The sequence below is a fragment of the Archocentrus centrarchus genome, unplaced genomic scaffold (assembly GCF_007364275.1).
Source record: "Archocentrus centrarchus isolate MPI-CPG fArcCen1 unplaced genomic scaffold, fArcCen1 scaffold_58_ctg1, whole genome shotgun sequence".
Classification (NCBI taxonomy): Eukaryota; Metazoa; Chordata; class Actinopteri; order Cichliformes; family Cichlidae; genus Archocentrus; species Archocentrus centrarchus.
Genome location: NW_022060279.1, coordinates 1,331,041 through 1,352,320, shown reverse-complemented (window position 1 = coordinate 1,352,320; position 21,280 = coordinate 1,331,041). Strand labels below are relative to the sequence as shown.

At 40.6% G+C, this 21,280-nt stretch overlaps 2 protein-coding genes across 2 annotated transcripts in view; both read left to right on the top strand.

The window, feature by feature from the left end:
• The first annotated feature begins 625 nt into the window (after positions 1–625).
• LOC115777634 (acidic repeat-containing protein-like) lies at positions 626–7,478 on the top strand. Its single transcript, XM_030725563.1, has 6 exons — positions 626–1,604; positions 4,788–4,855; positions 5,067–5,135; positions 6,808–6,859; positions 7,251–7,287; positions 7,371–7,478. The coding sequence occupies exons 1-6, from the start codon at positions 1,037–1,039 to the stop codon at positions 7,417–7,419; spliced, it is 843 nt and encodes a 280-aa protein (XP_030581423.1). The 5' UTR covers positions 626–1,036; the 3' UTR covers positions 7,420–7,478.
• A 2,207-nt stretch (positions 7,479–9,685) lies between these two features.
• The window catches only part of abcc1 (ATP binding cassette subfamily C member 1 (ABCC1 blood group)), a 40,414-nt gene continuing 28,819 nt past the window's right edge, over positions 9,686–21,280 (top strand). Inside the window, exons 1-11 of the mRNA XM_030725536.1 lie at positions 9,686–9,818; positions 13,183–13,359; positions 15,002–15,130; positions 15,487–15,624; positions 16,267–16,392; positions 16,585–16,646; positions 16,857–16,988; positions 17,125–17,349; positions 19,336–19,513; positions 19,662–19,823; positions 20,378–20,470. Coding sequence (XP_030581396.1) covers positions 9,771–9,818; positions 13,183–13,359; positions 15,002–15,130; positions 15,487–15,624; positions 16,267–16,392; positions 16,585–16,646; positions 16,857–16,988; positions 17,125–17,349; positions 19,336–19,513; positions 19,662–19,823; positions 20,378–20,470 — 1,470 coding nt within the window. The 5' untranslated portion in view covers positions 9,686–9,770. The remainder of the gene's footprint in view (positions 9,819–13,182; positions 13,360–15,001; positions 15,131–15,486; positions 15,625–16,266; positions 16,393–16,584; positions 16,647–16,856; positions 16,989–17,124; positions 17,350–19,335; positions 19,514–19,661; positions 19,824–20,377; positions 20,471–21,280) is intronic.

Below are 21,280 nucleotides of genomic sequence, written 5' to 3'. Positions count from 1 at the left end.
TTTCGAACAGTTACTGTTACTTTATTAAGGTTATGGGTACACATGAACTTTGGCATTTTCAGCTTTCATGTCAGATCCTTCAATCAGTCTCCCAATGTAGTAATGTTTGTGATTTACACCCTTAAATGCTGCTGTTTTTTTGCCATTGTCTCCCCATTATGAATCCATTATGAATGTGTATATGCCATAAATATGTATTTTGTTTTGTTTTGTTTTAACTGATTCAGAGGGTTGGCCTGAGGGAAAGTTTGGCTTCAGATACTTCAGAGGAAAGTTAGAGAGCACTAAAAGTTGCAGATCTGTACTTTCTGAGATCCCTTAATCTGGTGCACAGTGTACAGACAAAAACACTGACTCTACTACCATAATCATACAGTGGCTGTATGATAAATTTAACATTTGTACTAAAGTTAAACTCGAACATTCGATCATGATGGAAAAACAAGTATGTTCCACTTGTTCCTTATACCCCTGCAGTCATTCCTCTCTTCACCATTAACTTAACTTATGGATGGTGCAGGCCTACCCCCCAGCATTTGCCCCTGTCAGTCAGCTTGACTGCCCCCCACCCTTACCCTCTCAGCTTTCTCCATAGGTCAGTCTCACTCTTTTTCTGTCGCTTGCACATTAGTTCTCAATGTGTCTTCAGCACTGACCACTTACTGACGACTCTCCTCTTAACTTCTTACTGCAGTCTTAACTGTTCACGCAAGTGCTGCATCGGACTAAAAGACACCCTGTCTTATTGTGATCCCAGATTCAATAGTAGGACATCTGTTTTTCTAAGGATTGTTTTTGTCACAATTTGGGAACAAGTATTTGGATATCAGCTTGGAATATCTTCTCTGAACTGGACCTTGTCCATTGAATGCCATTACTGGTGTCCATTCTCTACTGCAACAGTCTATCTGAGAGTGTGTACGTGGGAGTGGGTCTGAATTTATTAGCTTTTGTGGGGGCAAAAAGCTGCAGTGGTGGACTCCTGCAGTTATTCTAGGTTAATTCCTCATTAGTTGACCCTTTCTTGACTGTAACCATGGCATCATTGAGAAGTTTGATTCTTGCACTGCTTTTGGCGCTGCTCTGCTCTTTCCACACCCCACTGGCACCTACTGCCAAGGCACAGGATCTGCCATTCCCTTCTGAGCAGGGTCTGATGGCTGATGATGATGATGATGATGATGATGATGATGACGACGACGACGATGACGATGACGACGACGATGATGACGATGATGACGATGATGATGACGATGATGATGACGATGACGACGATGACGACGATGACGACGACGATGATGATGATGACGACGATGATGATGATGATGATGACGATGACGACGACGACGATGACGATGACGATGACGATGACGATGATGACGACGATGATGATGATGACGACGATGATGACGACGATGATGACGATGACGACGATGATGATGATGACGACGACGATGATGACGACGACGATGATGACGATGATGATGACGACGATGATGACGACGACGATGATGACGATGATGACGATGATGACGATGATGATGACGACGATGATGATGATGATGATGACGATGATGACGACGACGACGATGATGATCATGAAGGTCAGTTACTTTAATGAACGTTTTGGGATATGTTGTTCCGATATCCCTTTGACTTTTCCAGTTTCAGAATCTATGCAGCCATTTGACCTTTGGACAAACCCTTATCTGCCTAAGCATCACCTGTTATGACTCGATTGTCTTTAACAGTCTAATTTTGGCTGATTGACTATTCAAATTACCAGAACAAAGATTGGAAACAAAAAGCCAAGTAGTCACCAGTTCAGGCAGATCTAAAATACAAGTGTTAGTGATGGTTAGTAGTTGTATGCTTTAAGGGTCAAATGTCTGCAGGTTCATTGCAGGACAGTGTGTAAAATGGGAGGAGCTAAGAAAAATGTTAGCCACTCCCCTTGTAAACATTCTTACAACCTCATCATCTCTTTATCCATTCTAATTTACTGTCTCAGAGCTCATTGGTAATAAAAGTGCCTCCTCCACCCCTTTCCAGCTGTCCATTTCCCTTGCTGTCTCTGACACTGTGTTCTTTTCCCTGCTTAACTAGAGTTATGAGCACTCTGGGGAAATTGAACTGGCCCACCTGAAGTCCAACTGTCCGAAGTCCTTCGTACAGTATGCTAGATATGAACTTGGGGACTGCAGAAGCATTGATTTGAGAGAGAGAAAGAAAAGAAACAATTCATATACGCCAAGCCTGTCTTGGTAATCAGTCACTGGGGTCACTAGTCTGAGATTTTTGATTTGTGTTTCATTTGAAAGAATGGTTCCTCCAGAATGGTTTCTCCACTAGGATTTTCCTTTTTAATTTGTTCTGGATCAGATTAATCTGCATTTGTGTCTTTATGTGAACCTACAGAGAAAGAAAGAGAGACAGTGATATTGGGAGTAGACTGGGGAATAGGGGGCTACAGAAACAGACAGAAGGAGAATAAAGCGCGAGGGGAGGTGCAGGAGGGCCACTACCTAAATTCATTCATTTAAAAGCTTTAATTACCAACAGACTTAAAGTTTCTCTCTTTTTCAATATCTCTCAGTATCTTTCTTTCTCTGTGGGGCATTTATGCCACTCACTGTTGTAATGCACTGAATGTATTTATCAACTCTGGTGTGTGCAATTGTAAAAATTGCCAAACACATAGAATAACTTTAAATGTATCTATGAACAATGTAATAAACTTACCTCATTTTCTTTTGTCAAATTCTCATGTTCTGAATTGTTAGAATTAAAAAGGGGAATTGTGATGTGCATTTCAGTAGCTTACATTGAAATTTTATATTTGTTTCATTAATTTTTCTCCTTACCATCCAATGCTTATTTGGCACTGAACTAAATGCAAATACTAGAGGCCCATGTAAAAATCTAAGACATGTATAAAACTTTATTCGTTATGAAATGTAACTGGTTTGCTGATGACTTTTCAGACCTTTAGGATTCGAGTGTTTGGGAAAAGAGAGAAACATCTCTTTCTATAGAGGAATTAAAGCTCTGTCAATTATCAAACTGTCAAGAGATGAATGGGTTGTCTGCATTCTCATTTGGCAAATTTGTGTTTTGTGTTACTATGAACGGTGAAATTGTAACAATCAACACTGTTGATTTATCTTGAACCCTACTTTCATTGATTAAATAAATCCAGGTGTGGTAGACTGCCCGTATGCAAATCTGTTAACGATGGCAGTGAATTTGTGTTAGACCTGTAAAACTGTTTGAAGAGCACGATTACTTTTATCAAAGATCTGTACAAATGTTTTACCTGTATGAGGACCAGAGCTACAGACATTAGACACCTGAGTGTCCAAGTGAGTATCTGTTCTGACCACAGTCTATTTTCTATATGAAATGTGTTTGACATGCTTATCGAAGCATTTGGGTGGGGGTGTTTTGAAGCAGCTGAACACAAATGTAACACAACTGCTAAAATGTTCATTAAAAAGAAAGGTCAACACATTTTTGAACATTTGCGTGAAACATTTTTTGGTGATAACAAATATGATGTTATGTCAAAAAATCACTTGTAGAGCATATTTTGTAGTGAACTACATCTATTTATATCCTCTGATTAAGTATAGTTATGAAGTACTTGTACTTCAGTACTAGTATTTCTCCCTTTTGATGTCTAATAATATACTTAATTACAAGTAAATGCATTTTCTGGATAAACAGAAAGTTGCTGCTGCAGCTTTTATACCCGAGCACGTGTACAGGAGGTACAGTGGACCAACCCCCCAACTCTGGGATTAGTGGAAAGCCTACTACCACCTCAGCTATGGCTGCCACAGATTGATAGTTAATCCCCATCAGCACATGTTTCTAACAGCTTGACTATCTACTTGACTTCACTGTTATTATGCCATAGCTTATGCAGCAGTATGTAAAAAGATAATATTGCATTATTATTGCACTATGCAATAAAATAACATGGACAGGTACCATTTGTTTGCATAAATGCTTGTTAGCACTTCTGTAGTTTTACTCAAATAACATTTTGATTTTGAGTATTTTAAAATTAGTATACAGTATTACAGTATGCTAGTATACAGTTACTACAGATCTGATGAGCTCTTTTAGTCATAGTGAGTTTAGTTTAGTCTGAAGATGTTTAGTTTAGTCTGAAGATGAACTTAAACTCATAATTCATTCCACAACACAGAACTAAGTTTTAAAAAAGTCCTAAATGAAGTTGCAAAGATATACTGTAAATTCATTGTAATACAAATGCAGAAGACACTAAAAGTGTGTTTCTGAGCTCAGATTGTTTTTATGACACTTTTGAGGCCGATCTTTTTAGTGATCGATGAATGCAGAACATAATGCACCAAGGAGCACCAGGACTAAAAAAAAGAAGAAGCTGTGAGCATCCTGGCAGTCTTTTCTTTCACTCTGTGCCCGTTCTATGCAGAGCACCTAGCACACAGCCACAGGTACTAACCTATTCTAGAATAATACTCGGGAACCAGTGTCAATTAAACCAGTTAATGTCTTCAAACTATACTGAGTCTATTGGCACTATTACTCTCAATGAGGTGTCTTCTTTGCTTGTTAGCAATCATTTTTAACGCTGAAAGATAACAACGATCCTCAATCAGATCACAATATTATGAATTCTTTTCATCATTCACTGGCACCATTGCTTTTGTTAGGGTTACATTAGGGTAACCACTATCAGAGATATTGTTGTTATTTTAGTTTGAAAGTCATATATTTATGATAAATATTTTGTGCAGATGACGACGATGATGACGATGATGCTTATCATGAGGGCTCTTTGTGTTCACTGTGTGAATTCTGTGAGGTACGTATGTAATTAAATTAGGTGTAATCATTAAAGGTAAAGTTTCTGACAAAATTATGTCAGAAAAATTCTAACACAAATATCATAATGTACAGTTATTGGAATTAAATATGTAAACATTAAAGTGTGTTTGGGGAGGGGGGGGTCTTTGCTTACTGAGGTGGAGGCAATGTCTGCAGACTTGTCCTTAAATGAATGTGCTTTCTTCCAGCACTGTGACAGCTGTGATAAATGTCCCTGTGCAGAGGGAGACAAGTCAGAACACTGTGATGACTGCAAGGTGAGAAAGTACACATGTGTCAGTCAGTGCTCCTCTCAGTGGTCTCTCAATCAACAGTGCTTTTCACATGCATATATCAGAATCATTCTTCCTTCAACACACAATAAATATGAACACAAACTGTGGTAATATAATACAATAATAAAGAACCCAGGAGCTAAGAACTGTGCTGCAGAGCACAGAAATGTAGGGATTTTTTTTTTTATAACAGTGGTTAATTTACTAGTAAACGGGATAAGTGGAGGTGGATGGATGGATGGATGGATGGATGGATGGATGGATGGATGGATGGATGGATGGATGGATGGATGGATGGATGGATGGATGGATGGAACTAATAATGGATGGTGATAATAAGGTACTGAATTCTTAAGGCCATGAGACACCCAAGACTATGAGGCACAGAGTTTGGGATAAGGTCTGGAGCACGCAACAAGTGGGGCTGAAGCTGATACAGGTTAGCTGAGACAGGGATACCCAGGAAACTAGAAACAGGAAACAGACCAAGGAGTCCAAAAAACAGGGAGTGCATGGTAGACCCAGAACAGGTGCGGTTTGGTGGCAGGCCAGATAAAATCAGAGAAAAAAAAGAAAAGAGAACTAACAAAAGGGCTTAACAAGAAGGTTATGAAGAATGTGCTGAGCAAGACTAAATTATAAGATGAGCCAACAATCTGGCAGTGTGGTGGATTTGAAGCCTGATATTAATGACAGGAAAGATGGCAGAGGATTGGAATCTGGCTGTTTGACTGTCATGCACCTGAAACACACACACACACACACACACACACACACACACACACACACACACACACACACAGATGCACACCGCATGCTACCAAAAACATAACCTCCTTGGCAACAGTACTTCCTGCTGTTGTCTTGTGCTGACACAATCTGAGTGGAAATGTGAAGTTTTAGGTTTTAGTGCAAAACTCCATTTGTGTTAATACCAAAAGTCAATTCAAAGACACAATATTCCCCCAGTGCTGTCACTATAGATGTTTAGTCCACTTGTTTCGTGGTATTTACAGTACTGTGTGTTGTACTTTTGAGTAGATATTTGCCTGCACAGAAACTTCACAGAGGGATCGCATCCTACACAGATATGCTCGTGTTCAGTCCTCCAGAAAGGTCAGCAGCACATACAGTAGCTCAGCATAGATGACTGTGTTCATAGATCAAATGTGGACTGGTTGAAAAGTGGGCCAAAACAGTAAACAGGGAAATCGCCCACTGTGACACGCACAAGAAACAAAAAATCCATCAAAGATAAAATGCTTCAGTTCAGCTCTTATAGTTTATCACTTCTGTCTTCTCTGAAGCTGACTTAAAGACCAACAACACCTCAAACAAGAGTAACCTGCAGACCAATGAACAGCTACAGCAGTTAGCAGCTACAACATGCAGACCATAGTCTATAAAGCAGTCCATAGGCTGTGTGTGAGCCCAGTACACCATTCATCCTTCTTCTTCCACTTATCCTTTCAGGGGGCCATAAGGCCAGCTGAGTGTGGTGAATTTTACTGAAAGGCAAGCAGAGTTGATAGTTTCCACTGAAAATCTGGCATAAACCTTTTGAATTTGGGTGTTGGGTTTCTTTTTTCTTTCTTTTAAAATGCCACCCATCTATAGATTCATAAAACTTGAATCTGTTTCTTTTTGTTCATAGATGTGCAGTTTCTGCCATGTGTGTCCTGTTTGCCAAACTGTGTGCAAACCTGGTAAGTAAATTCAGTCACCGCAGTGAGAAAAAAAGCAGAATGACATTAGAAAAAAGAAAAGTTCCTTCATTTCACATTAACTGGTCACCTCTCTTATATTACAAGGAGCTTACAGCTTGGGACTTTATTCATAGTCACTGAAGAACAGGATCCCTTCAACTACAATAAAGCTAACAGCTAGGCAGACAAGCTTGTTGTTGACCAGCATATTAGATCAAACCAGGCTTTATGATTATGATCTAATGTGCTGTATTTGTAATCCCAAGAGAAATCTTTTTGTTTCACTCAAACTGTTGCAGCACCACAAGGTAGCGGTTTTCTATTTGATCAGAGATTTTGATGTTGTGATTGGTCGCCTCCAGCTCACTAGCGCTTCGTTTTTGTTCTCCAGGAGGCTTCATCGATGAAGTGACTGGATCAATCTACAAGTGAGTGCTGCTCACAGTGACCTCAAACATGCTCAAGCAGTCATGAACTACAGCATTTAACGTCTCCATTTTTTCATCCACAGGACTGTAGCTGACGTCTTTGATGAAGATGATGATGATGATGCTAACTAAATTCAACAATATGTTGCCACCATGTGGCCAAACAAATATACCATACTTTCACTTCTGGTTATGGTTGTTATTTGTATTTTTTTCTTAAAAGACACATTTGCTCAGCGATAACTTCAGAGAAATATTTAAAATAATAACTTCGTATGTTTGTGTACTGTTGCTATCTGACAAGTGTGAAAACTGAAATCATAATGAATTATTTAAATAAAAAAGGGGACATTTTCACTGATTGAGTTATTGAATTTTAAATTCATACTACACTAATGAATTTATGGAATACTGTATTTAATGATGAAATGTTTCCTGCAGATTACATTTTTGGTACATCCAACAAATTGGATGATGTCAGGTAACAGGTTTGTTTTGACAGTCTATACGTCCATAATTATAAATAAGGATCATGAGTGTGCATCATAAGTGTGATGACTGCTTTACAGCTTTATGATGTCACTTGGCCTTTTTGGCTTTTAACTAAGGAGGTTTCATATAAATATGATGATATAAAAAGAGCGGTAAATGAAGGTTTCACATGTGAATCCATAGCATTTGAAGAGTAGCCGTTATAAAACTCAGTCATTAAAAATATCCAAACAAAATACTCTCCTGCATGCTAGTCACTATCATGCCAGTAGTGGGAAGACTGCAGCTCATGAATACTGTCAGAATATGTTCAAGTATTTAAATATGTTATGGATTGATAGACATGGAGAGAGTTGTTATTTAATCATGTCATGAGGCTATCGCTGGGTAAAACAAATGTCTGATACTGGTTTTTGAGTACAAGGGTCAATTAAAATATACTTCCATTAATTAACTATAGTAATACTGCTTATATATATTATTAAATACCTAAGTAATGAAACGTCAGAACCCTAAACACCCAACAAGCAACTACAATATAATCAACAGGTAAAAAGCATTAAATCTACACTGAGATATTGAGGCTTGAGGAGGCTGTCTCACTGTGATGTCCAAACCATGGTGACATGGCTTGGACATCACCCAGATTAACAAGGTCTGTGTCAGGTGTTGAGGAACCAAACTGATGATAAGTGGGCTACTGGAACAAGGACAAGTGGACACAAGATGAGAATACATGAAGAGGATGTGGGACCTATGGAAACTTTGACTCCCAACATCCAGACTCACATCGAAACAACCAGTAGTTCAATATCTGCAAGAAGCAACTGCTAGTGCAGCTAGAGACCGATGAGGTACAACACAAATGCTACAACAAGGAAACTGAATTGAATTGAACCTCAGCCCATTTTTAACTGGATCTTTACACACTTTGTTACTTGTAGGCTTTTACAAAAACATCTCATTTGATCCCATTTCTTTAGCACCAACAAGGTGATTCCCAAAGAAATATTAGCAAAAAACTTGGCATGTCTCAGTATGCTGTGCAGTTTGTCCTTAAAAAATGAGGAAACCAGCCAAGCAGAGATGAACAGTATCTGAAGGTACTGTGTCAAAGTCAAGAAATAGGAAAAAAATGGAGCAGAGCCCTGACACAGGACCTGAGAGATGCATCTGCAGCTCAGTTGATCCATCTATTGTTTACCAAAGACTCATCAGAAATGGTCTGGAAGGGTGGCTGTCAAGAAGTCATTCTTAAAGAAAGGAAAGGAGAGAAAAGGCTGAAGTATGCCAAAGTACACAAGAACTGGACTGAAAATCAGAGACAACATACCTTATGGAGTGATGAAATATGAAATTTTGGATTCAAGGTGTCATCATCATGTGTCAAGGTGGTAAATGGACTGGAACTTATACAGTCCTTCCCTCAGAGCCCTGACATTATGGAAGCAGTGTGGGATCATGGTGACAGAGCAAAAGGCAGCCAACATCCAAACGTGCTCTGAAAAGCTCTGAGAACTCTTCCTGAAGACTCCTTAAAGAAATTACAGAAACTCTTGAGAGAGTTTAGACATATTGAAGAAGAAAGGTGGTGACACCAGATATTGATTTTGAAGCTTAACTGTACAAAATTTGTTTCTGCTTTATCGCTGTTATTTCCATTTGTTTGTGCATTCCAGTAAATCGCTGCCACTATTTCCTATTTTCCTGCAAAGAAATGAGCGGTAGCCTGGGACTTTTCTGTTTTCTCTATCCCGTTTATTCATTCATTCATTCACTGATATTTGAGATGGACGTGTCAGAAATCTTATTCAGCTGTGACAGCACATAGGCTGTAGATGGCAGCATATACCGAATTTCTGAATGACGGAGGCGGAGGAAGAAGAAGAAGAAACCAAACCTTCCGCTTTGGCTTTACAGCAATTACAAAACAAGCTAAGCTCCAAAAACCCTCCAGGAAGTGGACTTGTTCTTCTCATGCTTTGCGGCGAATGGGGTTTGATAAGTTCTGCAGTTTGGACAGTTCCGACCCGTTCTGGGTGAGTTCCTTTTCACGGGCACCATGTTCTCCGTGTTCTTTAAAGTCTTGCAGTTGTCGTAGCATATGTACCCGGCGCATGCTAATAGACTTCAGTGAGCCACAGTGAGCTGCAGGTCCTGGCTGAGACAGTTCTTAGAGCTGCTCCACATCATCTGATGATCATCCATAACCATCAAAGTGTATTCTGTAGTTTCTCTGTTGAGTCATCTGAACTCCAAGGAATTCATAGTTCATTGATGGAGTCACTCATAACACATAAAATGCCTGAACGGTTTGTCACACTGTGTTTTCTTCATTAAACGGGTGCAGAAATGTATAGAAAAGTGCCAACATACACACATGGAAATGCCCTGTATAAGGCGGTGCACTGCTCTAAGCTTGAAAGTCAGTATTTGGTATGAGCACCTTTATTCTGAGCACAGCTTGAACTCTCTTAGGCAGACTTTTTGTTTAAATAGTCTTGTTTGTGTGTTGGCTTCCTGTTGCCCTGTTTTACTGTAACGCTGAGGAGGAGGCCGGTCCATTGTGTTTTTCTGTACACGTGTGCTTTTGTTGGATTGGCAGTGTTTTTGTGGCTCATGCTGAAAAACTAAGCTGTTGCCATTCAGAGGCTTTTCAGGAGGTATTGCATGGTGGATCGTGATTTTCTGTACTGATAATTCTATCAGTATTAACAAGATGCCCTCCACCACTGGCTGAAATGCAGCCTGAAACCATGAGAACCACAACACTGTTGTACATGATCTTGACAACTTCTGTACACACTGGCAGTTTGAGGCAGTAATCTGGATTCACCTCTCCATAAGAGTTGTTGTCATTGACCTGTTTATTTTTCTTTTGTCCAATTCTTGTGTAATCTGGCATACGTCAGCTTTTGACCCTCTTCCCCCTCATTAAGATTGGCTTCTTGAAGCCACCTACTGAGACCAGTTCTGGTGAGGCTTTGGTGAACAGTAGATAGACTGACCTTCAAATACTATTCATCTGCTGTATAGACAGTTTTTTTCTTTTTAGGCCTGCTTCTTCTTCTTTTGTCCTCTTCCTGTTCAGTTCCCTCTTTCTTTATTTTATTTTTTATGCAGCTGTCATGGGGTGAGAGGCGGGGTACACCTGTACAGGTCGCCAGCCTGTAGCAGGGCCAACACAGAGAGACAGACAACATCCACACCCACATTCACACCTATGGGCAATTTAGAGTGACCAGTTAACCTAACCCCACGGGGAGAACGTGCAAACTCCGTACAAGGTGGATCTGAACCTAGGACCTTCTTGCTATGAGGCAGCAGTGCTAACCACCATGCCACCATGCTGCCTGTAGATATAGATTCGTATAAAATATTAATATTTGAAAACATTAACATAAAAGTGTATTTTTTCTCTCCATAGGCCAGTAAAAATGTACATGGGGCCAGTCAAACTCTGAGCCACTGACCTGGGGCTGTTGGGATGGACACTGAACTATTATAATTATTACCATTAATGTTTTAACATGAACACTATTGTGTGTTTACTGCAGCAGGAAACAATGCATCAAGGCACGGGACAGAGCTCAGTTCTGAGAATGCTGATTATGCTCCTTTAAAGGCTCAGAGACACATACTGACTCATTCACTAGCACACTTAAATGAAGTTCTGCTCGATTTAGTTGGATACCTCTGCAAATCACTGTTCCAGCAATTATAGAGACTCCAACAAGAGACAAGACTGCCTAAGAACCTGGTACTTGTGTTAGATTCTCTTACTTTTTGTTTGTACAGGACTGTACATGAAACAAGTTCTTGTGATTTTATTGTTTTTTATTTTGTTACCATTCCCTCTCAGTGCCTGAGGAGTATACTACAAGGCGAGTTCAGTATAGCCAGGTTTTTTTTTTTTTTAAACATCAGCTCACTTGACCAATTCTAAAGCTGCAGCCATAATGGTATCATAACACTGCTTATCAGCTTTCTCTGATAACTAAAACCTTCTGCTTCAGGCTCTGTGTATGCTCTTAGAGGGGAGCGTTTAATGCATCATTTCATTCTTCATCCACACTAAATGGATCAGCTAAATAGATAATGGAGATCTTTTTCTTAACGTTTCTTACAAAACAAATTAAGGGATCTCTTAATCATTACAGTATAATATAAACTCAGGTAAACTTCAGGTGCATCAACCTATAAGCATAAACTATAAATGAGCATAAACTGTCGTGAATCCATTTAACAATGACCAAAATAACATCACTGATGGACAAGGTCTCCCATCCCATGCATGAAACTGTTGCTGAGCTGGAGAGCTCCTTCAGTGACAGACTGCTGCATCCTAAATGCACAAAGGAGCGTTACCGCAGATCCTTCCTCCCAGCAGCTGTAAGACTTTATAACCATCACTGCTCCCAACAAAAACCACAATAACCTACACAATGTAGGATAATATATGTAAATAGTCCGGCCTGTTAAGGTTCAACACACAGGCATATCATGTACATTGTATATAGTGTTATTATTAGTAGTATTAAGGTTAATCTTGTTTGTTGATTTTATATATATTCTTTTCTTAATAGTGTAAATTATTATATCTTTACTTATATTTATAATAACTGCGGCTGCTGTTACACCCAAATTTCCCCTCTGTGGGACAATAAAGGCTGTTTCTTCTTCTTCTTCAATGTTACCACTTTAAATTGCTTTGGTGAATGAAAGTGATGCAAAGTGAATTAGAGAGCAACAAGAAGACAACCTCTAAAAAGCGAATGCTTTTGCTGCTGTGGCCACAGACAGTTGCTCTTCTCTTATACTTCCCTGGCTGCTGACTGCTGGGTTGAAGCCTTCCACATTTCTGTTCAGCTCTCTTCGTTTATTGGCCCATCTCCTGGGGTCTCCTCCACAGTCTTGAGACTGTGTTGGGCAACACAGCAAACCTTGCAGTGGCACGTACTGATGTGCCATCCTGGAGGAGCTGGACTATCTGCATAACCTGAATTGGCTGTAGGTACCATCTGATGCTAGCAAAAAGCAAAAGTCAGGAGGGCTAAGGAGAGGGCAATGGTCTGTGACCACCACCTGTAAGCCATTCCCTTTTGGGGGGCTGTCTTGTTATGTTATGTTATCTTATGCTTGCCTGTTTAATTGACTTTTTGTTGTACTGTGATGATCAAGTGTTCCCTTTTTTGAGCACTACATAAAAGTCAAATACAGCAAATTTAAACTGTTGATGCAAATAAGACAAAAAGGTAAGAGAGTGGCCGCTGCATCACTAACTCCAGGTTAGTAACGCGTGACAGTAAAATAATTTGTGCTGTTAATCAGTGTGTCAGTCGTGTCAGTTACTCAGTCAATATGTCAAAGATTTTTGATTTCATCACGTTGTTCCTTTTCCAGGATTGGAACCGTACATGGTACACTTCTGATCCGGACCTCACCCAGTGTTTCCAGAACACTGTCCTAGTGTGGCTGCCATGCCTCTACCTTTGGATATGTGCACCAATTTACTTCATCTACCTCCGTAGCCATGACCAAGGCTATATATGTATGAGTCACCTCAACAAAGCAAAAACTGTAAGTTATGGCACCAATATCATAGTACTTTTCTAATTGTCTTTTTTAATTCTATTTTGTTATTTTATCACTATGTTAATCTGTTCTCTGATTATAGTTTTTCTCTTTGGAGCATCACAGAAACTTAAACAGGAGAAATGTTTTTAAGGTTCAAGTCATAATACAGCCTCAGTCCCCAAAAATGTGATGCTGTGTAAAACATAAATCAGTGAGTGAAGTGATTGGCAAATCTCATAAACACCCATTTTATTCACAATTGAAAATGAATGGTTAAACAGAGAAAAAGTACCAATTTCAGAAAACGTGTAAAACAGACACATGTCACAGACAGGGCCACAGACACTGTCTGTACATTGGGGTTTTTCATACTCCGACAGTTGCATCGGAGAGCAACTTTGGGTTCAGTATCTTGCCCAAGGATGCTTTGGCATGCAGACTGGAGCGGCCAGGAGTCGAACCACCAACCTTCCGATTAGTAGATGCTCTACATCCTGAGCCACAGCCACCCCAGGTCAGAGGTGAGGAATTTAAGTATCTTGGGGTCTTGTTCATGGGGAGAGGGGAACCGGAGATTAACAGATGGATTGGAGCTTCATCTGTAGCGATGCGGATGCTGAACCGTGGATACAACTGGCAGAAAAGAGCTCTCTCCAAAGGGTGACCGGGCTCTTTCTCAGAGAAATTCAGCCATTTGGGAGGGACTTCACAGAGTAGAGTCCTCCACATCGAAAAGGAGCCAGTTGAGGTGGTTCAGGCGTCTGACTAGGATGCCTCCTGGCCCCCTCCTGGATGAGATGTCCTAACCAGGAGGAGGCCCTGGGTTAGACCCAAGACACCCTGGAGAGATTGCATCTCTCAGCTGGCCTGGGAATGCCTTGGTGTTCCGTCGGATGAGCTGGAGAAGGTGGATAGGGAGAGAGAGGTCTGGACTTCTCTGCTTAGGCTGCTGCCTCTTTGACCCGGCCACAGATAAGTGGGAGAAAAAGAACGAATGGAGGGAAAGCTTGTTGCAGACAGGTGAACCTCTGCCCAGCAGTTAGCTGCAGCATGTTCCTGTGTTCCTGTTTGTTTTCAGTACCGCTTACTTTTCCAGCCTGTTCTTACCCAGTCCAGTGTTTTTCAGACATGTTGCTACCATGAAAATCAAAATGATCTTTTCTTCTTATTTTTTTAAATGGTACATTTCCTCTGTTAAAATATTTGATGTTTCCTGGATTTTATTGCAAATATGGATTTCTGCGATTTGCAAACCCTTGCATTCTGTTTATTTTATTTTATTATTTCTAAAGACATTAAAAGTGATTACAGCTGTAATCAAGTATAGCTAAACCGCAATGTTGCATTAAAACACTGGTTTTATTTTTGTGAGCATATATGTAGTTTTTGTAATTTCATTTAGGTGTAACAACAGATTTTGAACTTGATAAAATGTTGTTAGATGATTCCACTTGTCGCTACTCTTACTCATGAAAATGTCAGTAACATGTGTGTGTACATGTAAATGTGATTGAAGTGGGGCTCCTGCATCCACCCTATATTTAAATATCAGTGCATCAGCAGGGCTGAGCTCCGTTGTAAAGCCGTTAACGGTAAAGATCCAGTAGAAATTACAGTGAGACAGAAGCTGTTCTTTTTTCCACAGGCTGTTGGCTTTCTGCTTTGGATCATCTGCTGGTCAGATGTGTTTTATTCTTTCTGGGAGAGGAGTCATGGCAGCAGCGTCCCAGCACCTGTCCACCTCGTCAGTCCAACCTTACTGGGCCTCACCATGGTGAGAGTTCAGAAATGGTTTGAATTTATTTTATTGTTGTACTGTTTTGTATTTTATGTGTCCTTAGGGTAGTTTTACCTTTTTCAAATAACTTTATTTTGCATGGTTGTAGTTTTTATTTCTTGGAAATAAAGATTCATGATTTATGAAAATGTAGTTTATTTGTTCACAAAAAAATGAAATGAAGAGTTTAATACAAGGGGGTACATTATCAAATAAATGGATATACAGCTGTTTTTATTCTGCACATTTACAGGTATATGTATATACTCAATTCTTCCTTTAACACTTCAGTGGATGGTCTTTAATGTCTGTGGAAAAATGTTGAAATCCGCTGAGATGTGCTTGTTCTCCAGCTGCTGGCCATCATGTTAATCCAGTATGAGCGGATGAAAGGGGTTCAGTCATCTGGAGTAATGCTGATCTACTGGCTGCTGGCACTGCTGTGTGCCACGGTCACCTTCAGGTCGAAGATCTTCCAGGCCTTGGACCAGGTTAGTCTTGAGTGAGCAGGGCTAAATTCAGTTCATGGAAGTAGTTAATAATCTCTTTATTAACCTGCCCAAGAGTGGGTGGAGGAAGGTTACCCCTGTTCACTTGTCTGTCTGTGAGCACTGTAACTGCAAACGTTTTGAACCAAAATTGATGAAACTTTGTGGAAATTTTTCAAAAGTATAGGATTTCATTTTCAAGGTCAAGGTCACCAAAAATTTTCAAAACTTTGAGAAAAAAAATCCATATTTATCATCACTGGTGAAATTTCAACATTCATATCTCAGTGAAGTTCTTTTAGAGGATGCCATCACCGTACGTAAACTGAATAAAATATAACCAAACTGTATCTGTTCATGTGGATCTATTTTTAAAAATGTAAGATCATATTTTACAAAGTTTTACAAAGCCAATAAAATACATTTCTAGTCTTTGTGTTCTAGTGATTTATACCAGCACTGGGTGGTATCAGGTAGGGGAGGTGTGCGCTGTACTGAGTGCCCTTCTAGTGTGTAACCGTCTCTTCTAGATCAAGTACAGCTCCCAGCAGAAGAGGCAATATAGAAATTTTTGCACAAATAAAATGGTATCAGGAAGGTCATTTAACTGAAAACATAGTTTTGTGTGTGTGTGTCTTTTTTTAGCCACTGACCGTGTGTATATGGAGGTACACGACCTTTTATACATACTATGCACTGCTGCTGATTGCTCTGTTCCTGTCCTGCCTCACTGACCAGCCACCGCTCTTCTCCCAGAGCGTTAAAGACTCGGTGAGACTACCTCACAAATCTGTCTCTCTCCCTTGCTGCAACTTTTAATTTTTCTTCCTTGTCACTCGTTTATTCACAGAGTATAACATAAACTCAAAAAGCATGCACTTATTATCTTCTGTTCTTCTAAGCTGTTCTTACCTTGGCACCAGAAAAACCATTTGGGTCTAACTGTAAGATGTTTGCCCTCAGAATCCCTGCCCTGAGCCTGGAGCATCTTTCCTCTCGAGAATAACCTTCTGGTGGACCACCGGGTAACACACACACTGTTCCAAATGTTGTGTGAAGGTGGTATTTGTGCATTTCTGTGTAATAAAATTGATGAATGAAATTTTTTTTTTTTTTTTAAAGATTTTCAGGGTGTCCTAACTTTATTGGAGACACAATTGCAGATTGATCTTCTATATATTTTCTGTGTTATTACACATCGCTCCTTCTCCAACCTATGCTAATGTCTCCACCAGGATGATGGTGACAGGCTACAGGCGCCCACTGGAGGAGAAGGACCTGTGGTCTTTGAACCCTGAGGACCGCTCTCACAGAGTGGTCCCACAGTTGGTGCAATGCTGGAACACAGAGTGCCAAAAGGTGAAAAGGTCAGGAAAGTGATAAAGCATTTCATTTTTACTAATTACACAGTGAAATCACACAAGTAATTTCTGACCCTTCTCTGAGCAAACTGTTTTATATAGAATATTTAATTGATTCACAATTTTCACTCTTTGTTCACAGGACAGAGCAGAAAATGCTGTACTCACCCAAGAAAGTCCCCCACAGTGAGAACCAAGAGGGCCAAGTGGAAGAGTCTGAGATCTTGATTCTACGACCTCCCACGAAAACTAAAGAGCCCTCACTGTTGTGGGCACTGTGCTTCACCTTTGGGCCCTACTTTTTCATCTCCTGCATCTATAAGTTAATCCAGGACGTCCTCATGTTTGTTGGCCCTGAGATCCTGCGGTGAGGAAGTACTGTTTTTCTCAAACTATAAACCCTTTTAATAAGATAATATTGATTTTTTAAAAAATGAAAATCAGTCATTGATCTGTCTGGAATTACATCATCCTCCGGGTAACTCCAGGTAGTCTAGAGCTCAGTGTCTCAACTTCATCAGTCTCAGCTGCTTTGGTGTTCCTGAAATTACCAACAGGTGCACTAGAGGGACAACAATGAGACAAGCCCCCCAAACAGGAATGTTTTACAGCTGGAGGACACTCACATTTTCCCCTCCTCATCTTTCCTGACTGTTTTTCAGTAGTTCTGCATTTGGTTAGGGTCCGAGTCACTGCTGGTACCATGAGGTCATACCTGGACCCTACAGAGGCTGCACAGGTAGTCCAGCTCCTCCAGGATGGCACATCAATACGTGCCATTGGCAGAAGGTTTGCTGTGTCTCCCAGCACAGTCTCATAGCATGGAGGAGACTCCATGAGACAGACAGTTACTCTAGGAGAGCTGGACAGGAGAAGGTCCTTAACCCATCAGCAGGACCAGGATCTGCTCCTCTGTGCAGGAGGAACAGGATGAGCCCTGCAGAGCTACAACATGACCTCCAGCAGCCACTGGTGTGAATGTCTCTGAGCAAACAATCAGAAACAGACTTCATGAGGGTGGACCTGAGAGCCCGACACCGTCTAGTGGGCCCTGTGCTCAATGTCTGGCACTGTGAAGCTCGGTTGGCATTTAACATAAAATATCAGAACTGGCAGGTCCTCCACTGGAGCCCTGTGCTTTTCAGAGATGAGAGCAGGTTCACCCTGAGCACATGTGACAGACCTGAAAGGGTCTGAAGAAGTCATGGAGAACATTATGCTGCCTGTAACATCGTTCAGCATGATCGGTTTGGAGGGTCAGTGATGGTCTGGGAGGCATATCCATGGAGGGACACACAGACCTCTACAGGCCAGGCAACAGCACCCTGACTGCCATCAGGTATCAGGATAAATGGATGTCACACCCAAAGCTGGTGCAGTGGGTTCTGTGTTCCTCCCTGTGCATCACAATACCCAGCCTCATGTGGTGAGGGTATGCAGGCATTTCTTGGAGGATGAAGGAAGGAAATGAGACCATTGACAAAGTACTGAGCACCACTTTGAGTTGCTGCAATTACATTTTTCACTTTGAATTTCAGGATGTCTTTGAATTCAGCCTCTGTAAGTTGATAATTTCCATCAAACGATGTGACATCCTTCCTTTCCTAACACATTACCCGGTCCATATCCGTTTAAATATCCAGCATCCTTTTTCCTTTGAGTGATCTTTTAATTTTTTTAGATTTGCACTAAGACTGCTCAGTTTAAAAGGTCTGAATGTTCACACATCTATCAGATTTCTGCGTTTTGTTGTATTTTCAGCCTTTAAATTAGCCCCACTCACAGATGCTGAGAGATCATCTTTGTTAAAGCTTTTGGAATCAAACTGGATCCTCATCTGGTAAAATTAGATCCTCAGTAACAATGTCATAGTTTTCAATAAGCAGTCCATGTTTATACAGCCTGCATCAAACAACAGGGTAAGAATTCACAGGGCAGACACTGTAGCTTCATGATGGCAACAACTGGTACATCCACTGTTGCATATATAAACTGGCCTGGTGAAAGACTACTGCTGGACTACAATAATGGAATCCAGGCATAAACATTGTGGAGTGGATGGTTTTGATGGTTCATTGACAACATTATTCAATTCAGGTTTATTTATGTAACGCCAAATCACAACAGCAGTCGCCTCGAGGTGCTTTATATCGCAGGTAAAGACCCTACAGTACATTATTCAACAGAAAATATGACATTTTAATGAGGTGGTTTAAGTTGCTCCATCATTTTCTACAGCAGTAAGTACAAGCTTCAGTGGCCACAAGTGAATGCTGCAACAGTTTGTGATTTTTAATTAGGACCCAGGGAACACATGTGCTTAATGTTACCTTTGTTACTTGTTTCTCTGCAGACTGCTTATCCAGTTTGTCAATGATTCCAGTGCTCCCTCCTGGCACGGCTACTTCTACACTGCTCTACTGTTTGTGTGTACCTCCGTGCAATCACTCGTCCTCCAGAAATACTTTCACGTCTGCTTTGTGTCAGGCATGCGCTTACGTACTGCAATCGTTGGCGCCGTCTATAGGAAGGTAACAGGCAAACATACATGCTGCTTCAAAGCGATCTTCATGAGAAATCTTTGAAGCTGTTTGTTATTCCCTTTGTTGCGTACAGGCTTTTGCTGAAAAACTCTACTTGGACTTTAACCTTTATTTCATGCCTTCATCTGCTCTTCAGGCTTTGGTCATAAGCAGCGCATCACGACGAACCTCTACAGTGGGAGAGATCGTCAACCTAATGTCAGTGGACGCCCAGCGCTTTATGGATCTCATCACATACATCAACATGATATGGTCTGCCCCGCTGCAGGTGGTGCTGGCCCTCTACTTTCTTTGGCAGGTCAGGTTATAGAGACACAAGGAAGTATTTGATAGTTTTTAATGATTACGGCTGTTTACATACTTTAGTTGGGAAAAAATCTAAATGTACCATTTTGTGTTTGTCATTTAATGAGATTACCACAAGCCCGCTAACTTCAAAGGTCCCGCCATTTGCAGAATTTTACCATAATAACCCTATATTGGTTGTGAAGTGCAGTTTCTCAGCTTTCAGAAAATAGGACAAACACATAATTACGATAATTCAAAGTGCGTTTGATCAGACGTTTCAGTGGTGACACTCTGCGTTAATCAGCTGTTCGCAGCAAGTAAGGGCAGGTGACAGGTGCATCGGCGGCGATCGTTAAAGGGTTAAAAAGTCTTAAAAGCTTTTTTTTCTGTCTCCGCAAGTTACAGTATATGTGACTGAATGATACAGTGTGTATAATGTTCTTAAGAACTGACGCTCTTCTGCTGCAAGGTTTCCAGTTAATGTGACAACAAATAATGGCCACAGGCGGCGATTTACAGTCACATTGTTGAAAATGCTTCCTCTTTGTGTCTTGATCTGCGCAGAACCTGGGTCCATCTGTGTTGGCTGGAGTGGCTGTGATGGTTCTGATGGTTCCAGTTAATGCTGTAATTGCAATGAAAACCAAGGCTTACCAGGTGGAACTTCATGATTATCATTTTCAAATCTAATATGATCCTTACATCCTACACCACGATGCACCTTCATTACATTTTCATGTTCATGTGGAGTTCTCATCAAACAGTGCTAATACAATTCAGAGTAACAATTTCAGGATTGTCTATGATAAATGGTTGATTTGTACATTCACTTATTTTTGTTGGGCCACACTGTCACTCAAATCTTTATTGGCCTACTGGCCTGTTCCATTCAGTGTGAAGTTTGTATGTTGTCCCTCCGTCTGTGTGGGTTTTCTCCAGGTACTCCGGTTTCCACCAACAGTCCAAAGACATGCATGTTAGGTTAATTGGTGATTTTTTAAATTGGCCGGTGATGTGAGATAGATAACGGGCACTAAGATGAGAAGAGCACTGTATAAATGCCAGGTCATGTTGTGTTAGATCATGTGTGCAGTGACAGTGAGGACATACCAAGCTGAACAGTAATTTTCATTTGCAAACAGATGGAACACACAAGCAACCAAGTTGTTAGCTTGTAGCAGTTTGTAGCAAAGTGTTTGCTTGATTTCCCTTAGGCAGTATTATTAGAAAGTGTTGTATACATTTTCATTGTTATGCAGATGATACTCAGCTTTATCTATCCATGAAGCCAGATGACACACATCAATGAGCTAAACTGCAGGAATGTCTTAAAGATATTAAGGCCTGGATGACCTCTAATTTCCTGCTTCTAAATTCAGATCAAACTGAAGTTCTTGTGCTCGGCCCCACAAATCTTAGAAACATGGTGTCTAACCAGATACTTACTCTGGATGGCATTACTTTGGC